Source organism: Macaca fascicularis, chromosome 15 (assembly GCF_037993035.2).
Source record: "Macaca fascicularis isolate 582-1 chromosome 15, T2T-MFA8v1.1".
In the NCBI taxonomy this organism is placed as follows: domain Eukaryota; kingdom Metazoa; phylum Chordata; class Mammalia; order Primates; family Cercopithecidae; genus Macaca; species Macaca fascicularis.
In genome coordinates, this window is record NC_088389.1 from 93110183 (window position 1) to 93131568 (window position 21386).

Sequence of the window (21386 nt, forward strand, 5' to 3'; positions counted from 1 at the left end):
TTATTAAAACATTTACAGTTGATGCAATTTTAAAACATTTTTAAAATTTTTATCTTCCAGTTGGATGAAACAGGTTTCAGATTTCTCTGGTAGAAGTGAGAATTGTTACATATATTGAATGAAATTTATTACAGGATATTTTCCCCCTTTCTTCAAGCTTCTGAAGAAGACATATGTTTTATGGAGTATTGGTGTTTTTGTATTTTACTCAGAAAATAAGTTTTGACATTTACTTTTAGAATAAATCTAAGGGATTTACTTTAAACATTGTTTTTAGGGAAAATGGTATCATCGGAGGCAAGCTGTAAAAGAATTACATAGTACATTGATCCGTCTTTTAAATGAATTGCTGCCATGGGAACCGAAGTTAATGAAGGCTTTCCAAAGAAACAGGTAATTCAAACGTTATAATCTGTTTTACTTATTTTATGGTCCTTAATTTATGATCTTTGGATGATGTCCTGGAATCATTTAGTAGTTTTCCAGTCATTTGTAAATTGGCAGATATTTTTGACTGCCCACTGTGTGCAAGGCATTTTCTAAGCCCTGAGAAAATACTGTTGACTAAACAAAGCCGCTACTCTGTGACTTACATTCTCATGGAAAAAAACACACTCAAATGTCAGGTGGCAAAAGAAGTACTGTGAAGAAAAATAAAGCAAGCTAAGGGGGTTAAGAAATGGCCGATTTGGGCAGGATGAAGGTTACTCTTTAATCAGGTGTCAGGGAAAGCTTCCCTGGTGAGTTGGTGTTTGAACAGAGACCTTAAAGAAATGAGGAAGGGAGTTGTGTGGATTTCTGAGGGGGAAGCAGAGGGAATAAAAGGTACTAAAACCCTAGAGTTGATAGCATGTTTGGCGTTTAGTGGAGATGCAAAGAGGCAAGTGTAACCAAAGCCGAGCAAGTGAAGAGAAATGTGGTAACAGGCAAGAGTCAGAGAGGTAAGGAGGAAGGAAGCCGGATCATGTAGATATTTAAGAATTTGAGTTTTTACACTGAGTGAGATGAGAAGTCATTGAACTGTTTTAAGCAGGGAAGGGATATGATCTGATTTATGTTTTAAAGCGATCACTCTTAACTGTTGGGTTGAGGTAAATATAATGGTACAAAGATGAAAGCAGGGAAACCAGTATACTAGAGCAGTAATCCAGGAGAAAAATGGTAGAGGCTTGGACCAGGATAGTAGCAGTGCAGATACCAAAGAGTGGCTGGATTCTGGATATATCTTGAAAGTAGGATTGATAGAATTTGCTTAAGGATTGGATATATCGGATATGAGAGAAAGTGAGGAGTGAAAAAGATGGTACCCACTATTTTTGGTCTAAACAACTGGAATAATGGAATTGCCATTAACTGAGATAGGGGAAACTCAAGGAGTAGCAAATTTGAGAGGTAGAGGGGATTGAAGAGTTTGGATTTGAACATGTTAACTTTGATATGCTCTTTAGACATCTAATTGGTGTTATTGAATAGGCAGTTTGGTATAGGAGTCTGGAGGTAAAAATTTGGCAGCTGTCAGCATCTTGATTGTATTTAAAGACATAAGGCTGGTAGAAATCACCTAGTATATGATCATAGATAGAGAAGAAAACAAAAGCGAGTACTAGATCTTCCAGCATGTAGAAGTGGCCAAGATGAGTAGGACTCAGCAGAAGAGACTTTGAAGGAGTGCTCAGTAAAATAGGAAGATAGTCAAGGAAGAGAAGTGTTTTGGAAACCAGGTAAGGAAATGTTTCATAAAGGAGGACTGCTCATTATGGGTTGAGGAAATGAGAAATAAGAATTTATTATTTAATTTGGCAACATGAGGATCATATTAATGACCTTGGTAAGCTGTGGTAGTAGAAAAGTGGATAAAAGTCTTAGAAGTCTATTTAGGAGAATTAGGGGAAAGAAATGGAAGAGTCTTCTTTCATGGAGTTTTGCTATAAGGTGGAATAGAGAAATGGAGCAGTATCTGGAAGGAAAAGAGGTTAAGAGAATGTGTTTTGTCGTTGTTGATGTTATAGAGTAACATGTTTGTGTACTGATGGAAATGATCTAGTAGACAAAAAATGGATTCAGGTAAAGGAAGGGACATTTAGTAGAGTGTTATCCTTGATTAGGTAAGAGGATGCATTTAAATGGAGGTGTTAGCTTAGGTAGGGAGATGGAGAATAGGAATATACATTAAGGTGAGTTGCAGATGAGGTGTGAGCATGTGAAAGTTCTCTTCTGATTGCCTCCATTTTTCTTGAAATAAGAAGTAAAGCCATTAACTGAGACCAAGAAGGTTACTGAGAGTGAGAAGGGAGGAGAACTTTATACTATCTCCACATAGATATTTTTTCATTCCAATTTTATAGATTGAAAGGGAAATTCATTTTGTGATTATCATTTAGTAACCCATTCTAATACCTTTCACAGCCCTCATGTGCTTCCATAAAACCCTTAACAATAATTTAAAACATAAATAAATTGAAAGCAATTTTTAACTAACATCTGTTGAATATTTATGTGCCACACATACTGAGAGGTAAGTACTGTTACTATTCTCATTTGTAATAAGTAAACTGATGCTTAGAAAATTAAGGAATTTTAATGTTTTAAAAATTAAAAACCACTTTGGGAGGCTGAGGTGGGTGGATCACGAGGTCAGGAGAGGAGCCCATCCTGGGTAAGATGGTGAAACCCCGTCTCTACTAAAAACACAAAAAATTAGCTAGGTGTGGTGGCAGGCGCCTGTAGTCCCAGCTACTCGGGAGGCTGAAGCAGGAAAATGGTGTGAACCCACGAGGCGGAGCTTGCAGTGAGCCAAGATCGCTTCGCTGCACTCCAGCCTGGGCAACAGAGCAAGACTCTGTCTCAAAAAAAAAAAAAAAAAATTAAAGCCTGGGCAATATGGTGAAACTGCGTATGTATAAAAAATACAAACATTAGCCAGGTATGGTGGTGCATGCCTGTGGTCCCAGCTACTCAGAAGGCTGAGGTGGGTGCATTTCTTGATCCTGGGAGGTGGAGGTTACAGTGAGCCAAGATTGTGCCACTTGTACTCCAGTCTGGCGATAAAGTGAGACCCTATCTCAAAAAACTAAATTAAAATTGAAAGTCTTACAACTAGTAAGTAACAGAGGTGGGACTTAAAATCTAATGTGCACAAATAAGAATGTGTAGTAAAAATAAATTGGAGAACATGACCAGGCGTGGTGGCTTATGCCTGTAATCCCAGCACTTTAGGAGGCCAAAGTGGGCAGATCACAAAGTCAGGAGTTTGAGACCAGCTTGGCCAACATGGTGAAACCCTGTCTCTACTGAAAATACAAAAATTAGCCGGGTGTGGTGGTGCGCGTCTATAATCCCAGCTACTCGGGAGGCTGAGGCAGGAGAACTGCTTGAACCCGGGAGGCAGAGGTTGCAGTGAGCTGAGATCGTGCCACTGCACTCCAGCCTGGGTGACAAAGTAAGACTCTGTCAAGGAAGGAAGGAAGGGAGGAAGGGAGGCAGGGAGGGAGGGAGGGAGGAAATAGAGAACATATGTTCATATTTCTTTTTTGAATAAACAACACTAAGGGTGAAAGTTGAGGATAGGGTAGAAAACTTCGTTGAAAACAAAAGGAATAATAAAGGATCTCTAAAATACTAGCTGTTTCCATCTCTGGTTTCTCAGAAATAAAGCTATTATGTTTTTATATGAAAAGGATCTCTGTGAAAGATTACTTTTCAGCTTTGTTTTCCTAGGCTTAATTTTAAAAAATATTTCTATTAAGACTGAAGGGTTTAGATACAATTACTCCCAGGATTAAGTGATAGATTTGTTACTCTCTGTATAATAGTCGCAAAAATAGATACTGGTGCTTAGAATTTCAGGCTTAAACTTTTAAAAATGACCTTTTAAGATGTGTTATAGTCAGTAATTTTAAGACTCTCTAATCTGTCAGTGCAGCTAGAAAAAAAATTATTGTTGTCTCATTTAATTGGTCTAACAGCAATCTTTATAAAGACGATCAGGCCAGACACCATGGCTCACGCCTGTAATACCAGCAATTTGGGAGGCCGAGGCAGGTGGATCACAAGGTCAGGAGATCGAGACCATCTGGCTAATACGGTGAAACCCTGTCTCTATTAAAAATACAAAAAATTAGCTGGGCGTGGTGGTGGGCGCCTGTAGTCCCAGGTACTCTGGAGGCTGAGACAGGAGAATGGTGTGAACCCGGGAGGCGGAGCTTGCAGCGAGCCAAGATTGAGCCACTGCACTCCAGCCTGGGCAACAGAGCGAGACTCTGTCTCAAATAAAAAAAGAAAAAGAAAAGATGATCAGATGGTATGTTCAAATCTGTATTCTGAAATTTGCAGGTGTGTGTGTGTGTGTGTATTTTTTTTTTTTTTTTTTGAGATGGAGTCTCACTGTGTCACCCAGGCTGGAGTGCAGTGGCATGATCTTCGCTAACTGCAACCTCCACCTCCCGGGTTCAAGCAGTTCTTGTCCCTCAGCCTCCCGAATAGCTGGGATTACAGGTGCCTACCACCACGCCCAGCTAATTTTTGTATTTTTAGTAGAGACAGGGCTTCACCATGTTGGCCAGGCTGGTCTCAATTCCTGGGCTCAAGAGATCCGCCTACCTTGGCCTCCCAAAGTGGTGGGATTACAGGCATGAGCCACCATGCCTGGCCAGATACATATAACTTTTTAAGTTTCAAGTTTCTTACGCCTGTACCATAGGTTGTGTCTTCCTGAGCATTGGCAAGACTGAACTAAGCATTTTAGACACACTTTAAGATTAAAGCATAACTTCTAATGACTTAATAAAAAATATTTCCATATATAGTTTAAAATGTTAAAAGTCAGTTTAGATTTCAAGAATTTAATACATATGTATTATTTGTTATGTTGGGCATTTTATTTCAGGAGCCGCCTAAAGAAAGACTATGATGATTTCAGAAGACAACCTGATCATGATAAATTTACTAGAGAACTATGGACTACTGATGAAGGTGAAGGAGATCTTGGAAAAGACTCTCCTAAGGGAGAAATCAGTAAGTCTATTGACTTAACAGAACCTCTGGATATCCTGGAGAAAGATCACTTTGATTCAGGTAAGCATTAAACCTTTTTTTTTAAATCAGCACAGAAAGCACAAAGAGAAGTTTTTGTTTGCTGTGAAGGCAAAAGATAATATGGTCAATGAAATGCATTCATGGGAGAAATCTGTTATGTTTTGAAGAAGTACTGTCCACATCCTTATAAGAAGTTTCTACTAGCCTAGGCAACATAGCAAGACCCCATCTCAACAAAAAAATAAATAAAAATTAGCCAGGCATGGTGGTTGCATCCCTGTAGTCCCAGCTATTCAAGAGGTTGAGATAGGAGGATCGCTTGAGGCCAGGAATTCAAGGTTACAGTGAGCTGTCCACTGCTTTCTAGAGTGGGCAACAGAGCAAAATGCTGTCTCAAAAAAAACAAAAAGTTTCTTGGAGTCATTATTACATTTCTAGGAGTTTCAGGAGCCAGTGCTTCACTCCAAACTGTAGGCCTGTCATTGCCCATTACAAACCACATGCCCTTGATCTGTAATCCCTTTGAAATTGGTTCATGCTCTTCTTTTTATTATTAGTATTTTTGAAGCATTGTATCTGAGATTTACTTTAGAAATAGAATTTGACAAGTTCTTAATATTGTGAAGATTGTTTTTTGAGGAATTACCAAGGTTGATGGCCTAATGAGACCAGAATGAACACATCATTTTAATAAGGATAAAGGGCTGGATTAGATTACCTGTAATTCATTTCCATTTATCAGATTACATTATTATGTAAATCTAGTTTAATGACTTTCTTTGGTTATATAGAGGTTAATATGAAAGTATATGGTTAGAAATGCATTAACCTGTTGTTTTCAATCTTTGGCGAATAAGAGTAATGTCTTATAAACCTAGTTTGACCGAATATGAACATAAATTTTTTTACTATAAGGGTGAACATCAGAAAAAGCTGGATATTTTTTGTCCTTTAGAGTCTCTAGAAATAGAATAGGTTGGAGAACCACCTCTCTATGGTATCAAAATGTTCCTAGCTAGAAAAAGAGAACTAGATTCCTTTCCAAATTAAATTCTGAGCCCTGATTGTTGACTTAGGTGTTTCTAATGAAACAGTTTTTTGCACTTGCACTGGCAGAAGAATTAGCAGAATTCTTGACCAAAAATTTTGACCAAAAAAATGTTCTCAATAATAGGTTATTATTGGGCATGGTTATGATATCTAGGTTATCATGTCAAAGATGACCTTACCTTTATCTTCATCAGTGGTGCTAAGGCTTTTGAATCACCCTGCAGTAGATTGCTTAATACATTGCCCACTCAAAGATTCACTTTCTTTTTTACAGTTGATGTTGTTATTATTTAGTTGCTGTTTTTTATAAACAAAATGCCTATTTTTATAATTTTCAGATGATATGAAGTTGTCAGAAATAGATTTTCCTATGGCTCGAAGCAAGCTGTTGAAAAAGGAATTACCTTCAAAAGACTTACCGAAGACACTGCTTAAAACACTTAAACGACAGTCCAAACAGACTGGTTATGTGGATGACAGCACAAAAGAGCTTTCTCCAAGGAAGAAAGCAAAGTTAAGCACAAATGAGACAATAGTTGAGAATCTAGAAGGTAATGTGCAGATTGACTGTTTCAATGAATCGAAGCATGCAGAGCCATCATTTCCAGAGTCATTTGCCTCATTGGATTCAGTACCTGTGTGTACTCTCCAGAAAGGGACCAAACCCATTCAGGCTTTGCTCGCAAAGAATATTGGGAACAAAGTGACCTTAACAAATCAACTGCCTCTTTCCACAGGTAGAAGTGCTTCTGCTGTGGAAAAACCAGTTTTATCTCCTCCAGAAGCAAGCCCCGTAAAGCCAGCATTGACCTGCCACACCAATACAAAAGGTCCTTTACAAATGGTATACAGAATGCCCTGTGGCCAGTGGTTGCCAATAGATCTTCAAAATAGCTCTGTAAAGATTCAGATGCAGCCTGTGGTGGATCCTAAAACAGGAGAAAAAATCATGCAGCAAGTTCTTATTCTGCCTAAGAATTTTGTGATTCAGCATAAAGAAGGAAAAGCAGTTGCAAAAGAAATACCACCACTTCAACAGAAAGGTACAGAACAACATTGTTCATCTTTCACACAGACAACAAATAGAAATTCTTCTTTAGCATCAGTTTTTGTCAACTCACCAGGAACTGTTTCTACCCAACTACCAAATACAGTTTTCAACAAAACGATTACACCTTTATCAAATGTAACTAGTGCTAGACCACAGCCTTTGTCGCCTGTAACCTCTGTAAATAACTTATTAACACCATCAGTTAAGACTAGCCAGAGTGAGGCAGGAAAAACCAAGAATGCAGTTTCAGCAGCCACATTCTCCTTGCCCAGTGCTTCACCCACCATTTCCTCCACAGGTCAGCCTCTGTTATCAACAACAACACTAAATGGGTCTACAAATCCTGGTAGTTCCTTCAACTGTTTTGCACAACAGACTGCTGATTCTTCTGAAGCAAAGCAAGAGCTGAAAACTGTGTGCATAAGAGATTCACAGTCAATTCTTGTTAGGACACGAGGTGGGAACACTGGAGTTGTAAAAGTACAGACCAACCCAGATCAAAATTCACCCAATACTGTAACTTCAAGTTCAGTTTTCACTTTTGCTCCTCAGCTCCAGGCATTTCTGGTGCCAAAATCAACAACTTCTTCCTCTGCTTTTTCACCTGTAGCTGGAACAACTACTACATCTAGTCTTTCACCTTTCAGCCAAACACCGGCTTCTGTTTCCATTCCAGCTAGCTTGGCTCCATCTATGGGGAAAAATCTCAAACTTACATTAGGCTACCCCACTGGCAGTGGTGATTTGGGCCACATGATAGATAAAACTTCACACATGCCCTCTTCTCCCTTGAAGTCCTCTGTTTGTTCTAGCACTCTACTACCATCAACAACAAGTAGTTCAGTAAGTGTAATTAGCATATCAGCAGCAAATTTTGGACAAAACAATGCAAATATTATTCATACTCCAACTAAACAGCAACAAGTAGATTATATCACAAAAAGTTACCCTGTTACAAGGTCAGAAGCAACAGCAACAACAAATGGAGATGTAATCAGTGGGACTCCAGTTCAGAAACTTATGCTGGTATCAGCTCCATCTATTCTTTCTTCTGGCAATGGAACTGCAATTAATATGACACCTGCACTGACATCTACAGGTGTTTCTGCCCAGAAATTAGTTTTTATTAATGCCCCAGTTCCCAGTGGTACGTCAACCCCGACTCTTGTTGCAGAATCATTAAAACAAACTCTTCCTCCTCCATTGAATAAAGCATATGTTAAGACTCCAGAGCAACCCCAGATAGTACTGATTCCATCTACAGTGGGCACACCAATAAAAATAAATTCATCACCAGCTGTGTCTCAGATAAAAGATGTGAAAATTGGACTAAACATAGGTCAAGCAATTGTAAATACTTCAGGCACTGTGCCAGCTATACCGTCAATTAACATACTACAAAATGTAACCCCAAAAGGAGAAGACAAAAGTAGCAAGGGCTATATTTTGCCATTGTCAACAAGTGGTAATTCAATTCCAGTAAGCTCAAATTTTGTGAGTCAGAATATTACCCCTGTTAATGAATCAGTGGTTTCTGCAGCAAGAGCAGTAAACATGCTTTCAGTTACCGGAGCGAATTTATCTTTAGGTTCCCTTTCAGTGACCTCAGCCTCTGCTTCAGCTGGGACACGACCTCCTGTTTTAGTCAGTGGAAATGATACCTCTTCGAGAATTATGCCTATTTTGTCAAATAGACTTTGCTCATCAAGTCTCGGAAACACTGTGGCTATATCAACTGTGAAAACAGGACACCTTGCATCATCTGTTCTGATTTCAACTACACAACCAGTAGTGTCTCCTAAATGTTTAACATCAGCTTTGCAAATTCCTGTTACGGTTGCCTTACCTGCACCTGCGACTACATCCCCCAAAATAATAAACACAGTTCCACATTCAGCAACAGTACCAGGAGCCACACGTTCTATATCTCTTTCTAAAAGACAATCTCGGACTTCGCTCCAGTTTCAGTCACCAGGGATTTCAACTACAGTGCCAACAAATGTAAACACAAATAAACCTCAAACTGAATTGTCATCCCTTTCACCAAGTCCAGGTAAAATAGTTAATATTTCCAATTTTGCTTCTCTGCCGAACCAGCAAGCTTTAGTAAAAACCCCCAGTTACAGTTCTGCTCCAGGTGGCGCTACCATTCACACGGCTTCAGCACCATCTAATGTAACTAGTTTAGTCGGGAGTCAGTTCAGTGAACCTTGTATTCAGCAAAAAATAGTCATCAATACCAGTACACCTTTGGCACCTGGTACTCAGATTATGATTAACGGAACCCGGTTTATTGTTCCACCACAAGGTCTTGGAGCTGGCAGCCATGTTCTCCTTATATCTACTAATCCAAAATATGGAGCCCCCTTAGTTCTTAACAGTGGCCAAGGCATTCAGTCTACGCCAATAGATAACTCTACCCAGAAGATTACACTAGCGTCAAATAATTCTTTAAGTGGGCAACCTCTACAACATCCTCTAAGAAGCCCTACAAAATTTATAAACTCTTTTGGGAATGCAAGTTCTATACCCACAGTACATACATCACCACAAATCATAAACACAACTGTTAAAGTTCCTGTTCCACCTCCTGTACCAACAGTATCTCTGACTTCAGTAATTAAGTCTCCTCCAGCTACTCTTTTGGCTAAGACATCTTTGGTTTCTGCCATTTGCCCCAGTAATCCTCCACTGCCAAGTAGCACTTCAGTGTTTCATTTGGACACACCTGTCAAAAAATTGTTGGTTAGCCCAGAAGGAGCCATTTTGAATACCATAAACACTCCAGCATCTAAGGTTTCTTCACTCTCTCCATCTCTCTCTCAGATTGTATCTGCCAGTCGAAATCCTGCGTCTGTCTTCCCTGCTTTTCAGTCATCGGGCTTAGAGAAGCCTGACACAGCTGCATCTTGAATTTAGACTAAAAGAGCCAGTTTTTAAATAATGGGGCATTGTTTTGACTCCCATAAAAATTTTAAATGTTTATTATACTATTGAAAGCATACTATACATAGTTGTGTGTGTGTGTGTATGTGTGTGTGTGTTTCAATGTATCTTTTCATTAGCTTGCAACAAGGCTTTGTTTTCTTGGGGAGGGAAAAATCTGTTTCATTTCACTTGCTGTTCTGAGGAGGGTTTCGAGATTCTGTGTTTAAAGTCAGGATTTACCTGTTTGTAGAACATAAAGTGAACAAAGTTTGAATAGTTTAGAGTAAGCTAGCCTTTTGCACATTTACATTGACATGTTTCTTCTTGAATTTGGACTGTTGCAGCATATCTATGATATGGTATTCTGTGTCATTAGTGAAATCTTATTTTTGTTTCTGTAAAAAATATATATATATTTATGCATTGTGAAAAATGCAGTCCATGATGTAAAATTGTACATATTCCAGAATCCCTAACAACCTGTACTAAATATATGTACAAAGAACTATGCTGTCTTATTTATGTTTTGTTTACATAATGTATAGTTTTTTAAGTATTTTAGTAATTTTGGACCAGTGAACTGTTAGCAACAATGCAGAAGAATCTGCATGTAATAAACTGAGTTGCTGTATTTCTTTGTTTGAATACCATTTTTAACGTGTGTTCTTGTTCCATTGAAAGAATACAGGATGTAATTGAAGATAGTCCTTTACAAGAAAGAATTAAGGCTGGGAAATCTGAATTAGGGCTAGCATTTGTACTGGCTTTCCAGCTTACAAATACTACTTTCACTTAGATCTTGTGAGTATTTCAGAAAATTCCTTTTTTTTTTTTTTTTGACTCACTTGTTGCCCACCCTGGAGTGTAGTGGTGCAGTCTCAGCTCAGTGCAACCTCCTCCTCCTGAGCTCAAGCCATCCTCCCACCTCAGCCTCCCAAGTATTAGGTTGGTGTGTAAGTAATTGCGGTTTTTTGCCATTAGTGGCAAAAATGCCACTAATGCCAAAAAAAAAAAAAAGTGCCACTAATGGCAAAAAACCGCAGTTACTTTCTCACTAGCCTAATAGCTGGGACTATGGGCATGGGCCACCATGCCTGACTAATTTTTTAATTTTTTGTAGAGATGGTTTCACCATATTGCCAGGCTGGTCTTGAACTCCTGGTCTCAAGAGATCCACCAACCTTGGCCTCCCAAATGCTGGTGTTACAGGCATGAGCCATTGCACCCGAGAATATGCCTTTTTTGAATAAAAGGTAGCTTTTAGCTTTATTGGATCTTTATATCCATTATCTTGAGCTACTGAATTGTATACTCATCCTTCCATTTATAATGTCGTTAAACTTCATCACATGAAGTTATTGTTGGGTGTTGAAAATGATATGGAAGCATAGGCCTAAAGATTTCCTTTGAGACTACATCAAAGTGTATTTGTTATCAAAGTGGAGAGGGTAGTGAAAATATTCCTAGAAAGTCACTAACGGCTCTCAAAAACGGCTCTTTATGCTCTTAAGTACTTTTCCTAGTCATGTTTATACTCTACTCAATCACTCTCCCCCTTTTTCTGTCAGTTAAGAAAGCCCTTGGAAAGTGGGTGATGTTTCAAGTGTATTGCATTGCACATAGATGGTGTTCAATAAATGAATGTATTTACCTACTCAGCTTTTTAAATGACCCAAAACTGTTTGCCTTTTGTCTCAGAAGAATTCTCTAAACCACTTTAAGAAACTAATTTACTGAATTACCTATGGCCCAACTTTAATCCCAGTGAAGGACCTAAACTAATTAACCACTAAATCTCTTTTTTTTTGTTTTGTTTTGTTTTGAGACAGGGTCTTCTCTCTTGTCCAGGCTGGAGTGCAGTGCTGCTATCTCAGCTCACTGCAACCTCTGCCTCCTCGATTCAAGCGATTCTCCCACCTCAGCCTCCTGAGTAACTGGGATTACAGGTGCGTGCCGCCATAGCCTGGATAATTTTTGGATTTTTAGTAGAGATGGAGTTTCACCATATTGGTCAGGCTGGTCTCAAACTCCTGACCTCAGGTGATCTGCCCACCTCGGCCTCCCAAAGTGCTGGGATTACAGGTGTGAGCCACTGCGCCCAGCCACTAAATCTCTTCTAACCCCTAAATCCAAAATTCTAATATGACCTTCAAAGCTCTGTGTGATCTGATGAACTTCTGATGTGATACTGAAGTCCCCACTTAAAGTTTAAAAAGCTCTTCAGTCTGTTCCCACCTACCTCTCCAGCTTCATTTCAACCTATTCTCCCTCTTATTCACCGTACTCTTAATTTTCTTTTAGTTTCTAGAAAATTCAAGACACTTCAGGGTCTTCCTAGATGTCCTCTTTGACCTAATGTTCCATTACAGGTTCTTATTACGTGTTATGTAAACTCCCTCTCCTTGTCATACCTCAGCCAACATTATTATATTGTGCAGTCACTCAGACTGAGAACAACATAGCACTTCTTCAAAACTGTAATTACTTGTTTGAAATTATTTAATTTCAGGAACCTTATCAATCATCATCATCATGCCAGCATCTGGCACACTGTTTTCAATGCCTATTTGTTGAGTAGGTGAGTGACAAATCTAGATAACCTCTTATTTAAGGTCTAGTTTACTTTTTAAAACTAATGCTCCATTTTTTAAACTAGAAATTTGATTAATGGATTTATATCTTCAAAAACCCAGATTCCTTTCCTCCAGTTTTGTAGATCATGTGGATGTCTGAGATCGTGGCTAGAGTACAAAGTTAAATTCCTGAATTCATTGTGTTTAGTGTTATTAAGAGTTCTGTAAAGGGCATCTATAAAGGCATACATGAAAAGGAAGAAATGTCACAACAGTGTCACCTGAAAAGATTTGTGGTACTGGAGGGGCGTGTTTTTATACTTAGTATAGAATTAAGCCATTTAGATATCTGTGTTCTGTATCACCTACAATACTAACTTAAAAGATGCTGAAATAGCCTGCCTCCTTCTGGTGTATTAGCGCTTCCCTTTCCTCTCATTTCCTATGGTTTTTCCTGCCCCCACAAAAAGTTTTTTCCTTTGTGATTAGTTTTATATACATTTATATACACATATATATACACATACATACACACACGTGTAATATTAAATAGCTGAAGTCCTGCTCACATCCCAAGTCTCCAATTTTATTGGTGTATTTAATTAGTTGAAATAGTTTTATGATTAAAGTAGTGATAGCTAGAATATGTACACTAAAATCAGTGGAAATGTTTGCTTGATCCAGTAGGTCAACTTAAATTTAGAATTTTTTAACATTAAAAGCTTGAGAAATTGGCATATTCTGAAAGAGATCTAAGAAATTTGATAGGGATTTTAGTTAGCCAAAATTACTAAAACTTAGAAATGATAGTTTACTTGAAGTCATTCCAGAAGTAGTTTTGCCATCAACTGAGCTTATTGGCTTGTTGTTACTATAATGCTATCATCTGCCCCAGTTATTCTTAAACATTTATTCTGCAAGCATTTACTATTCACAGCATGGTGTTTGATGCTTAGAAAAGTTGAAGGGTATGGCATAGTTTAGAACATTCTTATAACTTGGAGTGAAAATGTGAATGTGAGAAACATAGTTAAAAATGTATGAAGCAGTATTACAGAATCAAATGATGTATGTAATCATCTTAATTACTTTAAGAATGATGTATGTAAAACATTCTTAAAGTAATTATTGAATAAATTCAAGGCATCTACCAAAGTTGTAAATGTATTCTACACACTTATTGAGAACTATATAATGTAGAAGATGTTGCAGGAACAATACAGATGAGTAGGATTCCATCCTGTCCTCAATACAAAAAATAATAAAATAATAAGTTAGAGGAATAAAGAACTTATTGTAAGAACTTAGCAGGGAGTTTCCAGAGAAGGTTTCATGTAAGAGGTGGCATTTGTGCTATGACTGCAAGTACGTTTACAACTGGGCCCACAAAGCCTGAGTCTAAGAAAAGCACAAAGAGCATGTAGGGAACACAGCAGTTGAATTTGAATGAAATGCTGTAGGTTAAGAGGACCTATAGGGAATGATTAGAAAAATAGGTTGAGCTAGCTGATAGAGGACTGAAAAATATTCTGAAAGTATGAAGCTTTTGAGCAAAGGTAGTAATAGTCAAACATAAGATGGGGACAATTACCTTGCAGGATTGCTATGAGGTTAGATGAGATAATTTACCTAAAGTACTTAGCCTATTGCCTACCACATAGTAAATACTTAAATAGTAGCTGCCATCATTGACTTTACCAAAGACAGGGAGACCCGTCAGGATATTAGGTGGGCCAGAAAAGTGGTGTGAAGACCTGATATTTGGCATAATCAGGTATCTAGTAATGCTAGAGATGAGACAACCTGTTGAGATTGAGTAGGATAAAGAAGGTATTTTAAGGGAAAGCTTTATTTTTGACTGCATAAAATTTAGAAATATTTAAACAGCAAATAATATCATGAACAAAGTGTTACCTCCCCTAAATCTATGAATGTAGTGCTAAACTAATAAAAATACTAATAGATTTAGTTGGAGGGTATTATTCTTTTTTTGTTGGGTTTGGGTGGAATTCTCTCTATTAAACCTAAATTTATTGAGGTAAATACTGTTACTCACATTTCTTGTAACAGTTCGTAGCATATATAAATGACCTTTATTGATTTATTTATCTCCATGATCATACAAAATTCAATTATGGTTTACGTAATAGTGAACTATTTAATTCAGCCTAAATACAGTACTTAAATGGACCTGATTCTGAGAGTCTCATGGAATGGTCTAATAGTCAAGAATTGTATTAAAACCATCTAGATTTGTAAAACACCATCTTAGGAATTGTAATTCTTTCGAACTTGAATTTAAGTAAATGTAGCATCAACTAAGAAAAAACAATAAAAAGAGATTAAATTATTAAGTAAAGAAAACACGGTCATGTGTCCTCCAGTATATAGTTAGGAGTTGGTTGCTGTAAACCTGAATCAAACCTACTGACCCAAATGTGTAAGCCCTTACAGTTTTAACCTCTCCCTTCCTTGCAGACATGATGCATGGGATCGCCTGCACATGGAACAGCAGGAACCACTTGGGAAAACCTGAAATTTAAACTGCTTTAGTCAACTTTATCTGTTGTGATCATTTTCTTTTCTTAGCTCAGTGAGCTTTCTGTTAGTGTGCCAAGCTGCCATCCAACTTTCTTGAACATTTTTTCTCTTGGGAAATGATCAAGTTTTGATAGTAGAAAGTGCTTCTTTCCAAGACTTTCTCGAGGCCATCTTCCTGTGGGCGTCATGCTTCTGATGTTACACAGCTGATGTTTTCATATGAACTACATTTTCAGACTACAAAGATGCTTATTCAGATGAGAGACCATTTCTTTGAACTGTAAGTGATTCATTTGATTTTCTTTTTAATAGTCCTTGTTTTTCTTCTTCAAGCCTTTTTAAGGAAACACTTAACAGCATCAGTGTATTTCTTCAAATTGTTTTTTGATTTACAGCCTAGAAGTTCTCAATTTTCTGATTTGTCTTTGTCTGATTTCAAGTTGCCATCACCCATGTAATTTTTGCTAAAGAAGACAGGCAAGTGTATCACCTTCAATTTTAAAGGGCTCTCTCTATCATTTACAACTTCTTTATGTTTTCAAGTTGTCAAGCATTTTTTTCCTTCGTTTCTCACACTTTGTATTCCATTTCACAGCTTCTTGGGATAGCGCTTTTAGATTTTCCTAAAAATGAGTGTTTTCATCCAAACGATCCATTATTTCCTTCTGAAAGTTCTTCTGAGACACTTTGAAGATGTTTTTGGCACTGGTTACTTGAGATTGAGGGATTTCGATGCATCGTCAAGTAACTGTTGAACCATGAAATGAAAGTTTAGAGACTCCCTTCTGTTCTTTTTTTGAGAAGGCCTACAATATTCTCAAGTGACAAGTAAACCTGTCCAGATATTTACTAAATGCTAAACTTAACATTTTAACTTCAGAGGACTGGTCTTCACCAGAGATAACTTGAAGGCTTCACTGATTTCTATAATCAGTCTAAATTTTCACTGACTTTAACCTGGGCAGAAAATCTTTTGACTAGCTCTTTTTTCCTCCTTAAAGTATGCCTGCTGTTTACTATAAAAACAATCAGAGAGACCATATCAGAATCTCACAGGGAAATGCATAGAGACTTAAGCCTTGTCTTAAGCATCAGTCACCACCACTGAGGGCTGGACAGGAAGGGGAACCCCAGGTTCTATAAAACAGTGCTCTCTAACTTTGCTCACCATGCAAATAAAGTACTATTATTTGTACAATGAATTTGGGCAAGTGGAAAATGCTTATTGCAGCCAAAGAAGACCAGCCATGAGCTCTGGTCACTCTAGTCCCTACCCTGGCCTGCAGGAAGCTTAGGGGATCAAAGCAGTGCCATGCCATTACCCATTCTCAGCCCACAGGTATGTCAGGGCAAAAAGGAAGGGCACGCTGCAGTAGAGGACTCCTGTACCATGTTTATGGGTGAGATTCATTTTCCTGAGTTCAGGTTTCCTTCAGCAACAGGGAAGCCTCATCCTATCTATCTGAAAAGGTCACGAGGATCTCCCTTCCCTGAAGGCTCCTCTCCTCATTTGTGTTAAGTCAGTCTAGGCTGTTAGAGAATACTGAAGGGTCTCTGTCTTAATATTTCATGAATTTTCTTCAAGGCCGGTTTCCCCCTCCATATAATCCAAGTGTTCTTAGAAGGGGTAGAGTCTCCTTCACTGATGACATGGTAGAAGTCCTACCTAAGCCAATCAGACAAGAGACAGAAAGGGCATTCAAATTAGGAAGAAAGAAGACCAAATTATTCTTGTTTGCTGATGATACAATGTTACATTTAGAAAAACCTAAAGACTCCATGAAAAAACTATTCAAACTGATAAATTCATTAAAGTTGCAGGGTACAAAATCAACATAAAAAAAAAATCAGTATCAATTCTGTATGCCAACAGGGAACAACATGAAAAAGAAATCAAGAAAGTAATCCCATTTACAATAGCTACAAGTAAAATAAAATACCTAGGAATTAAGAAGTGAAAGATCTCTACAATGAAAACTAAAACATTGAAGACAGAAATCAAAGAGAACACAGAAGAACAGAAAGATATCCATTGTTTACGGATTGGAAGACTCAATTACTGTTAAAACGTCCATGCTACCCAAAGCAATCTGCAGATTCAGTGCAATCCCTATCAAAGTAACAATGACATTCTTCATAGAAATAGAAAAATAATCCCAAAATTTATATAGAATCACAAAGACCCAGAATAGCCAAAAGAATAGCCCACAAAAGGACCTAGAAGCTGGGCATGGTGGCTCACGCCTGTAATCCCAGCATTTTGGGAAGCTGAGGTAGGCAGATCACTTGAGGTCAGGAGTTCAAGACTGGCCTGGCCAACATAGTGAAACCCCATCTCTACTAAAAATACAAAAGTTAGCTGGGCATGGGGGCACACACCTGTAAGCCCAGTTACTTGGGAGGCTGAGGCACAAGAATAGCTTGAACCTGGGAGGTGGAGGTTGCAGTGAGTTGAGAATGTGCCACTGCACTCTGCCTGGGCAACAGAGAGAGACAGTCTCCAAAAAAAAAAAAAAAAAAAAAAAAAAAGGACCTAGAATTGCCAACCTAAGCAAAAAGAACAAAACTGGAAAGATCACATCATGTGACTTCAAATTATACTACAAAGTTACAGTAACCAAAACCTCATGGTACTGGCATTAAAAAAAAAAGAAAAAGAAAAAGACACATAGACTAATGAAACACAATAGAGAACTCAGAAACAAATCCATATATTACAGTGAGCTCATTTCAACAAAGGTGCCAAGAACATACATTGGGAAAAGGACAGTCTCTTAAAAAAATGGTGCTGGAAAAACTGGATACCTATATGCAGAAGAATGAAACAAGACCCCTATCTCTTACCATATAGAAAAATCAAGTAAAAATGGATTAAAGACTTAAATCTAAGACTTCAAATTATGAAACTGCTGAAAGAAAACATTGGAGAAACTCTCTAGGACATTGGAGTGGGCAAAGATTTCTTGATTAATACCCTACAAAGCACAGGCATCCAAAGCCAAAATGAATAAATAGGTTCACATCAAGTTAAGAAGCTTCTGCACAGCAAAGGAAACAATCAACAAAGTGAAGAGACAACCCACAGAATGGGAGAAAATAGCGGCAAACTACCCATCTGACAAGGGATTAATAACCAGAATATGCAAGGAGCTCTCAGTGATAATGTAATAACCCAGGCTTCTTGCATCATGTGACCTTCCATCGTTAACACATGGCTCCCAGGGTTGCCCTGCAATTGGTTTCCAATCCAAGGAGTCATCTTCAGAGGTGTGGGTGCCTCTGTGAAGTGGGGAGTAAGTCTTTCTGAATCTGGCACCTTCTATTCCTTTCAAAAATATCTCACTTTTCTAATTTCTTTCTGGCAGACTCAGCCCAAGTCTCTGTGTCCATCACCTGGGAGACTGTCCGAGGAACTCTGTGAAGAAAGTCTTTTCCACAGAGAAATGAGAGCACCCTCAGTGAGTGACAGTCTGGGGGTTTTGGAGGGATGTAGGGTTCAAGCCACAGGCTCCTCAGTGTATAGGATTGAGATTCAACAGAGACCTCGTGGTGAGGGGAGGAGGTACCCAAATGCCTGATGAAGTTTCCTTTGTTTAGAATTCATTTATTTGTTTGAAGTGGGAGAGGTGGAAGCCTTATTTTAAGTGTTAAGACTTGACAGTATCAGAAGAGTGGGGAAATATTTTAGTATTTTGTTAAATGTTGTTTTTTTCGATGTGTGTAATATGTCTCTTTATCCTGTGTTTTCTTTTTCCCCTTTGGTGAAATTTTGTCTTTAGTAGAAAATGATACAGTTATGTTACACTAGTGTTTCTGATGACGCAAGATGATTTTTAGGTGGTTTACTGACTCACCGTTAAATAACAATGAATCATATAGTGAGAAAGTAATTTCTTTAAAACTCTTGTAAGCCTTCTGAGTATGTCAAAGACAGCCTTTATCTTTTCTCTGATCCTTGTTAATCTCTGTTTGACAAAGAGAGCAGGTCTCAGGTTCATAGCCTTCTGTGACCGTTAGTATTTTCTTAGGTTAAAAAAAATTACTTTCTGTCCGTTCTCAGATCTCAACCTCTGTGCTGGGAAATCCACTGCTCTCTTCAAAGCTGTCAGACAGGGGCATTTACCTCTCCCGAGGTTTCTGCTGCTTTTTGTTTAGCTATGCCAGGTCCCCAGAGGAGGAGTCTATAGAGGCAGGCCAGCCTCCTTGAGCTGTGGTGGGCTCCACCCAATTCAAGCTTCCTGGCGGCTTTGTTTACCTACTTAAGCCTCAGCAATGGCGGGCGCCCCTCCCCCAGCCTTGCTGCCACCTTGCAGTTAGATCTCAGACTGCTGTGCTAGCAATGAGGGAGGCTCCGTGGGCATGGGACCCTCTGGGCCAGGTGTGGGATATAATCTTCTGGTGTGCCGTTTGCTAAGACCCTTGGTAAAGCGCAGTATTAGGGTGGGAGTTACTTGATTTTCCACGTGTTGTGTGTCTCAATTTCCTTTGGCTAGGAAAAGGAATTCCCTTCCCCCTTGCACTTTCCAGGTGAGGCGATGCCTTGCCCTGCTTCAGCTCTCACTGGTCGGGCTGCACCCGCAGACCAGCACCAACTGTCCGACACGCCCCAGTAAGATGAATCTGGTACCTCAGTTGAAAATGCAGAATTCACCCATCTTCTGTGTCGCTGACACTGGGAACTGGAGGCTGGAGCTGTTCCTATTTGGCCATCTCAGACACCCACACCAAAACCCCATCAGTACATCACCATCATCAAAGACCAAAGGCAGATAAAACCACAAAGATAGGGAAAAAGCAGTGCAAAAAAGCTGGAAATTCAAAAAATCAGAGCACATCTTCCCCTCCAAAGGAACACAGCTCATCACCAGCAACGGAACAAAGCTGGACAGAGAATGACTTTGACGAGTTGAGAGAAGAAGGCTTCGGTTGATCAAACTTCTCAGAGCTGAAAGAGGAACTATGTAACCAGCGCAAAGAAACTAAAAACCTTGAAGAAAGAATGGATGAATGGATAACTAGAATAATCAATGCAGAGAAGACCTTAAAAGAACTGATAGAAATGAATACCATAACATGAGAACTACATGACAAATGCACAAGTTTCAGTAACCGACTCGATCAACTGGAAGAAAGAGTATCAGTGATTGAAGATCAAATGAATGAAATGAAGCAAGAAGAGAAGTGTAGAGAAAAAAGAGAAAAAGAAATGAACAAAGCCTCCAAGAAATATGGGATTATGTGAAAAGACCAAATCTGTGTCTGATTGGCGTGCCTGAAAGTGACGGGGAAAATGGAACCAAGTGGAAAACACTCTGCAGGATATCATCCAGTAGAACTTCCCCAACCTAGTAAGGCAGGCCAATGTTCAAATTCAGGAAATACAGAGAATGCCACAAAGATACTCCTCGAGAAGAGCAACTCCAAGACACATAATTGTCAGATTCACCAAAGTTGAAAGGAAGGAAAAAATGTTAAGGGCAGCCAGAGAGAAAGGTCAGGTTACACACAAAGGGAAGCCCATCAGACTAACAGGAGATCTCTTGGCAGAAACTCTACAAGCCAGAAGAGAGTGGGGGCCAATATTCAACATTCTTAAAGAAAAGAATTTTCAACCCAGAATTTCATATCCAGCCAAACTAAGCTTCATAAGTGAAGGAGAAATAAAATCCTTTACAGACAAACAAATGTTTAGAGATTTTGTCACCACCAGGCCTGCCCTACAAGAGATCCTGAAGGAAGCACTAAACATGGAAAGGAAAAACAGGTACCAGCCACTGCAAAAACATGTCAAAATGTAAAGTCCATTGATGCTAGGAAGAAACTGCATCAACTAACAAGCAAAATAATGAGCTAATATCATGATGACAGGATCCAGTTCACAAGTAACAATATTAACCTTAAATGTAAATGGACTAAATGGTCCAATTAAAAGACACAGACTGGCAAATTGGATAAAGAGTTAAGACCCATCAGTTTGCTGTATTCAGGAGACCCATCTCACATGCAGAGACACACATAGGCTCAAAATAAAGAGATGGAGGAAGATATACCAAGCAAATGGAAAACAAAAAAAAGCAGGGGTTGCAATTCTAATCTCTGATAAAACAGACTTTAAACCATCAAAGATCAAAAAAGACAAAGAAGGCCATTACATAATGGTAAACGAATCAATTCATCAGGAAGAGCTAACTATCCTAAATATATATGCA

General features: G+C 38.7%; 1 protein-coding gene across 13 annotated transcripts in view; it reads left to right on the forward strand.

The window, feature by feature from the left end:
• The window catches only part of BRD10 (bromodomain containing 10), a 132654-nt gene that overhangs the window by 76512 nt on the left and 34756 nt on the right, over positions 1–21386 (forward strand). For 7 of the 13 annotated variants that reach the window (XR_012424728.1, XM_005581774.5, XM_005581775.5 and 4 more), the window contains 3 exons: positions 278–393; positions 4886–5073; positions 6423–10694. Coding sequence is in view for 11 of the 13 variants with exons in the window: in XM_005581774.5 (XP_005581831.2) it covers positions 278–393; positions 4886–5073; positions 6423–10048 (3930 nt within the window). In the remaining 2 variants the exon portion in view is untranslated. Of the gene's footprint in view, positions 1–277; positions 394–4885; positions 5074–6422; positions 10695–12572; positions 12642–15114; positions 17744–18542; positions 18734–21386 lie in introns of those variants that run through there. The other 6 variants (XR_012424727.1, XM_015437194.4, XM_074017519.1 and 3 more) reach the window with 6 other exon arrangements.